The sequence below is a fragment of the Lampris incognitus genome, chromosome 5, assembly GCF_029633865.1.
Source record: "Lampris incognitus isolate fLamInc1 chromosome 5, fLamInc1.hap2, whole genome shotgun sequence".
Taxonomy (NCBI): domain Eukaryota; kingdom Metazoa; phylum Chordata; class Actinopteri; order Lampriformes; family Lampridae; genus Lampris; species Lampris incognitus.
In genome coordinates this window covers 41,940,872-41,953,460 of record NC_079215.1, presented here as the reverse complement: position 1 = coordinate 41,953,460, position 12,589 = coordinate 41,940,872, and the positions used below count along the sequence as shown (strand labels likewise).

Here is a 12,589-nt window from a genome sequence, read left to right as displayed (position 1 = left end):
TTGTGCAAGAACAAACTATTTGGGTAATCTTCATCCCTGAAGTGCTGCTGTACCCTCCTGAACCTGTGGTCAGTTTGTGTTAAACCAAAATTTGAATCCTACAAACAAGCAATATTTAGCTCTTCAGGCCTACAAATATAGTCACCCCCTTCCACCTTAAGGTAACTAATATAAATGAAAAATCAATTCAAATCAAATCAATTTTATTTGTATAGCCCAACATCACATATTACAAATTTGCCTCAGTGGGCTTAACATCCTGTCCTTAGACACTCTCATCAACATCCTGTCCTTGGACCCTCTCATCGGATAAGGAACAACTCCCTACAAAAAAAAAAAAACCCCTTTAACAGGGAGAAAAAAGAGGAAGAAACCGCAGGGAGAGTAACAGAGGAGGGATCTCTCTCCCAAGACAGACAACGTGCAATGGATGTTGTGTTTATGCAATTTACACAATACAACATTGAAAGAGGATAACACAGTTATGATGGACTTGAAGAATATGATGCGCAGGATGCCAAGCAGTGTCCAGACGCCATCGGAACAGTCCAGCACCCAAGCCACGTGACCAGCATCATCATGTAAAAAAAAATATATATATATATATATGGATTTATAAAAAGAAAATGTGATGAAGGGAATGGCAGGCAGCATCCAAGCGGCGACCACCATCACCACAGAGACCTGGGAGGATAACCGACTACACGTGCACACAAGGGAGACTCACATGACACCATTCACACACAGAAAAAGAGAAAGGAGAAGACATCATTCAGAGAGAGAGAAAAGACGTGAGAGAAGAGAACAGTTTGCAGTAGTCATTGGTCATAATTAAGTCATCAATTAGTCATAATCTATACCATAATCTCATCGGCAGAAAAGTGGTTGGTAAATTCATTGAGACAGAAAACCGACCCACCATGCAGTACAGGTTGTGAAGCACTCAACTTAAAGGCATCTAACTGTAAGCTAAGGCAAAAAGATGAGTTTGAAGTTTGGGTCTAAAGGACTCAACAGACTCTGATTGTCTGATGGCAGCAGGCAGGTTATTCCACAAGAAAAGGCCCTGCCACCAGCTGACTTCTTTTTAACTTTGGGTACACACAGGAGCCCTGTATTTTGAGAGCGAAGAGCTCGAGGTGGAATGAACGGTTTAAGGAGATCAGACAGGTAAGATGGGGCAAGCCCATTTAGGATTTTATAAGTCAGCAGAAGCACCTTGTATTCTGATCGAACATGGATAGGAAGCCAATGAATGGAGGCAAGAATTGGTGTAATATGGACAGGTTTCCTAGATTTAGTTAGGATTCTAACAGCAGCATTCTGAACCATCTGAAGACTTTTAGTACTAGAATGTGGCAGACCTGAAAACAGAACTGTACAGTAATCAAGTCTGGGGGGAAAAATGCATGTATTAGAGTCTCTGTGTCAGCCATGGAGAGAAAAGACCCAATTATAGCTATGTTACATAAGTGAAAAAAGGGCAGTCTTGTTGATTTATTTAATGTGCTTATCAAAGGAAAGGCTGGGATCAAACATAACACCAAGATTTTTGGCTGCCACACTTTGTGAAACCACAGAGTTGTCGATTGTTATCGTTACTTGATCAAATTGGTGTCTCTGTCTAGCAGGGCCAATGACCAGCATCTCAGTTTTACCCGAATTTAAAAGCAGAAAGTTAAGTGACATCCAGTTTTTCACAGTAGCCAAGCAGGCCTCTAAGTTATTCATTTGAGTATGATCATCAGCCCTTATAGGCACATACAGCTGAGTATCATCAGCATAGCAATGGAAATTTATTCCATAACTGTGTACAATTTGGCCAAGAGGTGTAATGTAAAGAGAGAAAAGTAGAGGGCCAAGAACAGCCCTGAGGCACACCATATTTAACATCAGAGAATTTTGATATAATATTACTATAGCATACACAATGTGTTCTTTCAGATAAGTAGGACTTAAGCCAGGAGAGAGCTAAGCCAGAGACACCAAAATTACAATTTAATCTGTCTAATAGTATACAGTGATCAATGGTGTCAAAGACTGCAGAGGTCCAGTAGTAGAAGCACAGAAGTGGAATCAGGGTCCATAGCTAGTAAAAGATCGTTCACCACTCTGGTCAGAGCAGTTTCAGTGGAGTGACAGGGCCTGAAAGCCGATTGAAAAGGTTCATACACATGGTTTTCTTTATATGGGTCAAAAGTTGTTGATACACAACTCTCTCTAGTACTTTAGAAAAGAATGGAAGATTAGAGACTGGTCGATAGTTATTAAGAGACCCTGGTTTGAGGTGAGTTTTTTTTAAGTAGAGGTTTAACCACAGCTGTCTTAAAACTGCTGGGAACAGTGCCAGTACTAAGTGATAAATTAACAATGTCTAGCACTGTAGGTCCCTGAAAAGGCCAGAGGTCTTTAAAAAGTTTTGCTGGTAAGGGTCAAGTAGGCAAGTAGTTGGTTTAGAAGCTGATACGAACTTAGTCAAAGTATCAAGAGAGATAGTCTCAAAAGCTGTAATAACTGGGACTATCAGAGACTCATTGTATAGATATGAATTTGGTAAGACAGGATCTGCAGGAGTAGCTGGAGTTGAAGAACTAATTTTGTTTAAGATCTCATCAACCTTATTGCAGAAAAAATCCAGAAATTCATGGGCCGTGAATGGTGAGCAGCTAATAGACAGCTGCTTTTTGGTAAGTTTAGATAGTGTCAAAGAGAAACCTGGGGTTATGTTTATTAATATTGATCAAGTGAGCGAGACACGCTGTTTTTTCAGCAGATAAAGCACGCTTGTATTTCAATAAACATTCATGCCACGACAGGTAAAAAACTTCCAATTTTGATTTTCGCCATTCACGTTCCAGTCTCCTACAGGTCCGCTTAAGAGCACTAAGTCTGAGAAAGGCGTTTTATTCATGTTATGGTTCTACCATTGTGATGCAAACATAATATTCAGCAACATGTCACCCATAAATTCAAAATTCAAAGCCAGTTTTTTTAAAGACAGTTCATGTACTTGTTTCCAAAAGAATTTATTATTTGTAATCGTTCACTTTTTAAGTGCAGCCTATGTTATCCTTAACCAGAAGAATGTCCCAGGCATTCTAACTTTTCAAACTAGTGTTGAATTGGAACCCATACTTCAAGCTGCTCCCTTCAGTTCACAGTGGAGTGCAAAAAGTAAGCACTTAAAGAACTAACACTTATACCTGGTAGGCTGAAAAAGTATCTCGTACATGTTGAGGTAATTTAGATTTAAATAAATACGTCTAATGAAAACACTTCATGTCAGGCAGAGCAAATGAAGTTCATCTTGTAGTGTTGTTGCCCATCCAAACTGTGTCTCAGAAGGCAGATGGCCAGGCTGCACAACGTGACCCATTCCACTTCAAGTCAGCTTCATTAAGGGGTGGACACATCTGTTTAAACTTTACTTCTCAACAGTGAAAGACTGCAGTCCAGTGATCGCTCTGCCCAGGATCAAAGCATGAATGTCATGAGTACCTATGGGGGGGGGAAAGGGAATAGAGACTGAACATGGTGACCAAGGTAAATTCAAACAGGAAGATATGCCAGCTAATATATGAGTTATAATTTATGCAACTGAGACTGTAATTTCAATGAGGAGTTCATATCATGTGTACATCTCAAAGTTGAAACCTCAGCTCAGAAATGTTCAGCGTTTCAAACTTATATTTGAAACACTGCTGATCTCTAATGGTCATTGTGTGTATTTCATGTTGCCGGATATGAAATTACACTATGTGTACGGTAATTAGCGCATTTTTTTTGCACAGTTCACTAACGTATGAATAAATACGATGCATAATAAATGGCTGTATCTGAATGATTCCCTCTTATCCTGATTGCCTACCCTTTGTAGTGTAACGTGCACGGATAAGTAGACACGTTGGTCCTTGATTAACGGGTCGGACCCTTTAGTCGACTGGTTAACGTTGTCGCTTGCGGTGCAGGAGATACGGTTTCGCGTCCCGGCTGTGGCGACGGTATCTCGGACTGCCCCCCGAATTCGCTACATTGGTGTCAGAAGTGGGATGGGGCGACCGTAAGGCCATCGGAAGCGTAGGCGCCCTGAGGCGTGAAGGAGCTGATATGCTTAAGCGCGGGGACGCGCTTCCCGAAGGAGGGGGGTAGTGTTACGTGCATGGATAAGTAGACACGTTGGTCCCTGATAAACGGGTCGGACCCTTTAGTCGACTGGTTAACGTTGTCGCTTGCGGTGCGGGAGATACGGGTTCGCGTCCCGGCTGTGGCGAGGGTATCTCGGACTGACCCCCGAATTCGCTGCAGTATTCTTTTTTTTTAACAATTCCTTTATTTCAAGCTGTCAACATACAAAATAACAAACCGTCAGCATACAAAATATCAAATGCAGACAACAGAATCAAATGAATAGTGGATAAAATACATTGATGATCATTGTCAAACAGAAACAAAGAAAAAACACGTCTAGGATAGAGGGAAAGGAAAAAAACCCCACTAGAATATAACAAGAAAAAAAACATTAAAGATATTGCAAACATTCAGTGCTTTGATAACTCTTTTGTTTTGAGAGGAAGAAATCGCTGACACAATTGTTCCATTTCTTTCATTAAAAAAATCCGTTTTTTTATTTTTGTTTGTTTGTAAATTTACATTTGTGAATGTGGAATTTGGCAAGAAGTAGAATTAGATTAATCAGAAAAAAATGCATTAACGTCTTGGTCACTATAATCATAGCAACCAAATATAATATTTCTATAATACAGAGCAAAATCTGAGAAAATGTTGTTAACTATCAAATGATTAACATCTTTCCATAGCTTATAAGTAAAAGTGCAAGACCAAAATAAATGGGAACAAGTTTCAGGATGTAATTCACAGAAAGAGCAGTTTACATCTATGTCACTCTTGTAAGAAATGTTTAACTGGATAGAATCTAGGGATAATCTTAAATGAAACTTCTTTGACCTTATTTGTTAGAAGGAACTTTTGTGGTAAGGACCAAACTTTCTTCCAGTCAATATTACTAACAAAGTTACTCCAATAAAATATTGCTGGAGGAATAGAAACGATGTTGGCCTGAGGCAAAGCTCTCATTCTGGAATTCAGACCTCTATGAAAAGAAAAACAAAGTTAGCCTAATGGAGATTTGCCTACCCTCGTATGTGTTGACGGCCTCCAGGTTCATGACGTGGCGAATGATGTGGTACTCGTCTGCAATGCCGTTTCCTCCCAGCATGTCTCTGGCCTGTCTGGCAATGTCCAGAGCCTTACCGCAACTATTTCTCTTTAACATGGAAATCATCTCTGGAGCCGCTCTTTTTTGGGAATAAACACACATGTACAAACACACACGCATGTACACAGAAATACACATTACCACAGAAACAAGCACAGAGAGCTAGCGATAAAAGAGCTCAAGCTTTGACAGTGTCGCTAATGTGCTGCATATGCTCTCATGTACTGCCTCAGAATAAAAGTCATTAATGCACAAATACACTGCCACGTACTGTATCTACTTTAAAAGTCAAACAATAAGTTACAGAACAATAGTTTGCAACGTGTATGTTCTGCAATCGAAAGTGACACAGTTTTTCCAGTTTAAGAGAGAGCAAGATTGCTAACAAAAGAACAGGAGGGCAAAAAGAGGAGAAAAGAAGAGAAAGAAGAGAAAAGAGGAGAATGAAGAGGGAGTGAAAGAAAGGGAAATAAGGAAAGGGGGAAAATACTCACTTTTTCTCATCAATAAGTCTACCCAGGGCAAGACAGGATTGCAGCCCAATAGTGATTTCTGTCAGCATGTCTGCCATCTTCTTCTGCATGAGCTGGTTCCTGGCCAGCGGCACCCCAAACTGAATTCTGATTGAAGCATGAGACACGTTTGCAAAGTTCCAGCAAACAGTAGTGGCCATTATAACAGGAAATAGCAAACATTGACTTTTCAATTTATTGAAATTTTCAATTGCTTTGCAGATTTGATTTTTATCTACAAACTGTATTTCCACACAGGCATCTGTCCTGCTCTTTGACAGCATGCTTTCAGCATTAGAGAAGATCAATGCACCTGTCCAGGGTGTACTGTCGGGCAGCGTGGAAGCAGAACTCTGCGGCCCCCAGAGCACCCCAGGCAATACCGTAGCGGGCATTGTTCAAGCAACCAAAGGGACCCTGGTCACAAACATCAAAAACCCAGTAAGTAGCATCTTTAACTTGAGTCCCTATATATATTGCTACTGACATGACTACTGACATGCTTTTTCAAACTGAACTGAACAGAACCGCCACTCACAGCTAGGCCAGAGACATTGGGCAGAAGGTTTTCTTGGGGGACTTCCACCTCGTCCATCAGGATCATGCCCGTGGCCGACGCCCTCAAGGAGAACTTTCCCTCAATCTTTGGGGTGGTGAAGCCCTTCATCCCACGTTCCAGGATGAAGCCCCGCACCCTGTTGTCCTCACATTTGGCCCACACCACTGCAATGTCTGCCACAGGAGAGTTGGTGATCCTAGCAAGGGTAGGAAGGAGGGTATTATAAAAGGTTAGAGACAAGGTGACTGTGAAACTATTATTTGTGTGTAAAAGGAACTAGATATTTCATTAAAAGATGAAGGTAATGTCAGGCAATATTTCAAGAAAGAAAGAAAGCCACTTTATTTTGACATTGTATTCTTACAATGAAATTTGTTCTCTGCATTTAATCAAACCTATTTTGTAGGAGCAGTGGGCAGCTGCAGCACCCGGGGACCAACTCCAGTTCTTCTTTCCATTGCCTTGCTCAGGGGCACAGACAGGAGTATTAACCCTAACATGCATGTCTTTTTGATGGTTGGGGGGGAAACCCACGCAGACACAGGGAAAACATGCAAGCTCCACGCAGAAAGGACCTGAGATGGCCTGGGGTTCGAACACAGGACCTTCTTGCTGTGAGGCAATAGCGCTAACCACTAGGCCACCATGCTGCCAGTGGCTTTGTACCCATATCATTAGGTTTTTGTAACTTTGTTTCCAATACATCTGAACAGGCAGGGTAGATGTCTCCACATGTTGGGAGACGTGCACCATTGGAGCTGCTGTATGTGTCGGCATTGAGTCATGCAAGTGCACACATGCACTGCCTTGCAAAGCCAATAAGGGGCCGTGGGCCTTACCGAGTGGTGTGCATACCGCATCTATATATAGATGTCCATACATGTCAATGGGGGCACAGTCATGTTTTTTTCTTATATAATCAGTTATTATATACCTGACCTTTATGTGTCATACCCACTACAAACCCCCTGCAGAAGAAAACTTCATTTTTAGTAGTCCAAAACTGAAACTGTCAGCCAATATTGGATCCCCTCATTTTTCAACAAATTGGATCAAAACATGACATTGATATGATCTGAATTGTCTTGAAAATATGAGGTGAACTTCACTATGTTGATCAAGGTCAGGATTAAAGACTGTATTGTGTATCGTCAAACAAACAAAAATTGCCGGTGAGGTTCTTTAAATAAAACAAAACAATTACATTTGGCTTTTCATTCTGAAATGGAGAGCCCTTGAGCAATTGAACCTCTAGCTCATCGTCAACCTACCAGGTCTTGGCGCCACTGATGGTGAAAGTACCACTGGAGGGATTATACTTGGCCTTGGTCTCCATACTACTGGGATCACTGCCATGGTTAGGTTCTGTCAAACCAAAACAGCCCAGGATCTCTCCACGAGCTACACACACACACACACACACACACACACACACACACACACACACACACACACACAAGGGATAAGGCTAGAACAAAATGAGCCTTGGGGTCTTGATCATGTATTAAGCCGGTAAGTCATTATAATCATTTGAAACAAACAAACTAATAAATATCAATGACCATGTGCACATCAATCAGTTAATTAAATTCTTCCCCCCCTTTTATCTCCCCAATTGTACTTGGCCAATTACCCCACTCTTCCAAGCCATCCAGGTCGCCACTTCACCCCCGCTGCCGATCCAGGGAGGGCTGCAGACTACCACATGCCTCCTCTGATACATGTGGAGTTGCCAGCCACTTCTTTTCACCTGACAGTGAGGAGTTTCGCCAAGGGGACGTAGCGAATAGGAGGATCATGCTATTCCCCTGAGTTCCCCCTCCCCCCGGACAGGCGCCCCAACCGACCAGAGGAGCCGCTAGTGCAGCAACCAGAACACATACCCACATCCGGCTTCAAACCCGCAGACATGGCCAATTGTGTCTGTAGGGATGCCTGACCAAGCCAGAGGTAGCATGGGGATTTGAACCGGCGAGCCCCATGTTGGTAGACAATGGAATAGACAGCCATGCCACCAGGATGCCCCCTGTCAATTAACTTCTTACCGAGCCTTGGCAGGTACTTTTCCTTCTGGGCCTCAGTCCCATAGGTGTTGATGGGGTGCATGACCAGGGAAGACTGAACACTCATGACTGATCGGTAGCCGCTGTCCACTCTCTCGACCTCCCTGGCAATCAGCCCATAGGCCACATAGCTGGTGGCTGCACAGCCATACCCTGTGTAGACACACAGCCGGCAGACCTTATACGTTAGTTCTAGATGCTTAAAACAGTGTTTCTCAACCGGGGGTCCGCGGACCCCTAGTGGTCCGTGTTGTAATTGCAAGGGGTCCGTGAAAATAAAATATCTTTAAAAAAAAGATCCTATGACATTTATAGAAATAGGATTATTTTACTCAAATGTGACTGAGACCTTTATCTACCTAAACTATAAAGGGTAACAGGACTTTTTTCTCTAATTACATCTGTTTCACAAGTGTAATTTATTGTATTTTAATAAGAGATCTCGCTCCCGTTTGCATTGTTAAAAGTTACTGCATAAAAATTCTGTTGTTACATATATCTGAAAGTTACTGAATACATATTCTGTTTTGTTAACTATATCTGAAAGTTACTGCATAAGAATTCTGTTTTGTTAACTATATCTAAGTTACAACTGAAAGCTCTTATTTTTGCCCCAAAGAGTGAATAAATGGTATAATGCAATTTAAAATGCAGTTTCTACTGTTTCTATCAAATTGCAACCCCCCTCCCCCAACATCAGGTGGAGGGGTCCTCAGGGTAGATCAAAAATACGCAGGGGGTCCAGGACCCCAAAAAGGTTGAGAACCACTGGCTTAAAAGATGAAGATGTGGCATTTAAAAGAAACTAGCAGTAAAAGCAAAAAGAAGAGCAGGGGGGTTAGGGAAAATGTATGTTAGGGTACAGGATAATACAAGCATCATATATCATATCAAGATGAAAAAGAACAATTTATTATTAAAGAACTGGATATGTCAATGAACAAGTCGCTGCCATGTGTCTGGAGAGACATTGAGTTCAAGTCTTTCTTTTCAAATGACTTTATTCCAACGCTGTATATTAAAAGTATCTTAGACAACTGTAGGGAATGACGGAGGAGACTTAACATATATTTCACACAGGATTTTGATTGACAATATTGTTTTTGTTTTTGTTTTTTCAAAACAGCAGAATGGACTGGTGGCTCTCTATGTTGAGGATGTAATGAAAAAATATGTTTTTTGTTTGTGTTTACCTTTGATAGTTGGACCTAAAACACCCAACTCTCCCATCTCTGAGACAATCTCGCAGTGGAAATCTGCAGTTTGGGGAAAACACGCACAAAATAAAATGCTGAGCAGAAAACAGACACGTCTTTAAAAATCTGGCAGTAATAAAATCAGAATCAGAAATACTTTATTCATCCCCGAGGGGAAATTGGGTCCTATTACAGACACTCGCGCTCTAGTAAAGAAAAACTAACAAGATACAAGCTAACAAGAAAATAGAAATAATAGAAATAAGAAAAATAGAAATAAATAGAAATAGAAGATAAAATAAGAAATAGAAATAAGAATAAAATATGTAAACATATATGCACCATGCTGCAGCATATAACACCCTATGTATACTGTATTACTGCAGCATGAAACAAACAGCACAAAAGTATAGCATAGAAAATTAAAAAAGCATGAAAGTGGAAGTTTGCACACATTTGCTTTTGTACAGCTGTGTTATTGTCAAAGCGCTTATCAAAACCGCATTACAGTTTGTAGACACACATAACTGAACACTGTGCAAAACACAACAGGAAAATAACATTTTAGGGTTTTGCGAACTCTAAATTGAATTTCCCTCCATAGTCCCTCCCAGAAATAACTGTCTATGGGTTCAGGCTTTGCTCACGTTCATGTCTGTTGGCCATGAGGATGCGGGGCATCAGTTTCTCCTGGCAGTAGCTGCGAAAGGAGTCGCGGATCATGATCTCTTCCTCTGTCAGCTGGCCGTCAAGGTCCAGGGCATCCTGCCAGCTGAATGACACCTTGGCTGGGGCAAAAACAAGTAGGCCCAGTGGTTATGTCACCATCCATGTTTTCTTTTGGTTTTTTTTAACCCCCCTCCCCCCTTTTCTCCCAAATTGCACCCCTCCAATTACCCCACTCTTCCGAGCTGTCCCGGTCGCTGCGCCACCCCCTCTGCTGATCCAGGGAGGGTGCAGACTACCATCTCCAATACATGTGGAGTCACCAGCCGCTTCTTTTCACCTGACAGCGGAGAGTTTCGCCAGGGGCACGTAGCGTGTGGGAAGATCACACTATTCCCCCCACCCCCCTGAACAGGCTCCCCGACTGACCAGAGGAGGCGCTAGTGCAGCGACCAGGACACATACCCACATCTGGCTTCCCACCCGCAGACACGGCAAATTGTGTCGGTAGGAACGCCCAACCAAGCTGAAGGTAACACGGGGATTCGAACCGACGATCCCCGTGCTGGTAGGCAACGGAATAGACTGCTACGCTACCCGGACGCCCCCCACCATCCATGTTTTGTTTAAGGTTATTTGTCAGAAATGTGAAAACAAGAAAGGAAAAAAAAACAACGCCCATCAGCTCACTTACCCATCTTTGCAGACTTTTTAACTTCTTCAGCATCTGCAATGAGAAAATATCATGTTTGTGTACTACATGTTGTGTTTTCTTCACACAGAAATGAAGACAGCTTTGCAGACATAATGACTGAAATTTTACAAGCTTATATGGGTTTTGCCATACAACTCCCACCGCTTTCCGTTTGTTCTCTATATCTATAATAAATAAGGTGTGCTGATAGAAGGTTTGCAATATAGCAGCCCACCTTTGTGGACGGGTCCAGCGGTGCCCTGCGCCCTGCATGCACACACTGCAGCACCTCTCCAGCTGCTGGACAGCAGACGGCTTACAGTACTCCGGACAGCCATACTCCTACTGAACATAAGAGCAGAAAGTAAGTTTTATCCATCCATCCGTCCATTATCCAAGCCACTTATCCTACTGAGGGTTGCGGGGATGCTGGAGCCTATCCAAGCAGTCATTGGGCAGCAGGTGGAGAGACACCCTGGACAGGCCACCAGGCCATCACAGGGCCATCACAGGGCCAACACACACACACACACACACACACACACACACACACACACACACACACACACACACACACACACACACACACACACACACACACACACACACAGGGACAATTTAGTATGGCCGATTCACCTGACCTACATGTCCTTGGACTGTGGGAGGAAACCGGAGCACCCGGAGGAAACCCACGCAGACACGGGGAGAACATGCAAACTCCCCACAGAGGACAACCTGAGATGACCCCCAAGTTTGGACAACCCCGGGGTTCAAACTCAGGACCTTTTTGCTGTGAGGCGACTGACTAACCACTGGGCCACCATGCCACTAAAGTGAGTTTTATTGAAATCAAAATTCAGGTGATTCCAGAGTAGATAACTCGTTCACTGTCTCAAAGTGTGTTGCTGCATAGCCTAGGATTACGTCAGTCTCCAAAAACTGATAGAGGACAGACTGGTACTTATGCTCATAAGGGAAAAGTTCATTTAAAGATATGAACATCAGATTTTGTCTATATTGTTCACTGACCACATCTACATTCAAAATACAGTTGGAATTCATTATCATAATGCCCTCTATTATCACTTCTATCACTATAGGGCACAATTTGTTTAAATTGCTCTGACACCGGGTTAAATGAAATGAAACAATAATGATTTATTTCGAACATGTAAATAAGCAGGCTATAACATACAGATAAGACATCGCCAATAATCTGACGTGATCAACAAATCCACACATCCAACTCAGCGAACAAATCTCCGTATGCATCAGATTATGTTACATGTTGGAAAAGGAGTAGGAGGAAGTATACGCTTACTTTTTTCCTACCCCTTCTCACCTACTTTTAAATTAATTCACAAGTTGTGCTTCACAGTACAAACTCAACTACTGTGAACAATAGGAGACAAAAGTTACATCTGATTAAGAGTATATATTCTATTCGATCTGCTGACGCTGATAACATTAACACTCCACATCTAATGTGTTAATTGCTGTTTCCTTTCTCGAGGTTTTATTAGTAAGCAATGGAAGCATTTTGTCCATGCAACAAAATGGTGAGAAAACATCCATGCATAGTCTACCGCACCTTTTCCCTTTATGGTTGTTCCTCCGATCTGGTAACTTCCAGTAATTGCGCTGTTTACAACATGCTGGGGAC

The 12,589-nt window shown here is 42.2% G+C and overlaps 1 protein-coding gene across 1 annotated transcript; it reads right to left on the bottom strand.

Moving 5' to 3' along the window:
* Positions 1–3,098: 3,098 nt before the first annotated feature.
* Positions 3,099–12,589, bottom strand: gcdha (glutaryl-CoA dehydrogenase a). The gene is made up of 12 exons (XM_056280916.1): positions 12,518–12,589; positions 11,162–11,271; positions 10,927–10,959; positions 10,214–10,354; positions 9,564–9,626; positions 8,353–8,523; positions 7,579–7,708; positions 6,287–6,503; positions 6,062–6,165; positions 5,731–5,856; positions 5,155–5,315; positions 3,099–3,498 (listed from the first exon to the last, which is right to left on the bottom strand). The coding sequence occupies exons 2-12, from the start codon at positions 11,262–11,264 to the stop codon at positions 3,425–3,427; spliced, it is 1,323 nt and encodes a 440-aa protein (XP_056136891.1). The 5' UTR covers positions 11,265–11,271; positions 12,518–12,589; the 3' UTR covers positions 3,099–3,424.

Coding starts and splice junctions, on each gene's coding strand:
- gcdha (XM_056280916.1), bottom strand. CDS start 11,264: ATGGCTGTCCGGAGTACTGTAAGCCGTCTGCTGTCCAGCAGCTGGAGA. Junction 8,524..9,563: donor TTTAGGTCCAACTATCAAAG/GTAAACACAAAC, acceptor GTGTCTACACAG/GGTATGGCTGTGCAGCCACC. Junction 6,166..6,286: donor CCAATGTCTCTGGCCTAGCT/GTGAGTGGCGGT, acceptor GTTTGTGACCAG/GGTCCCTTTGGTTGCTTGAA.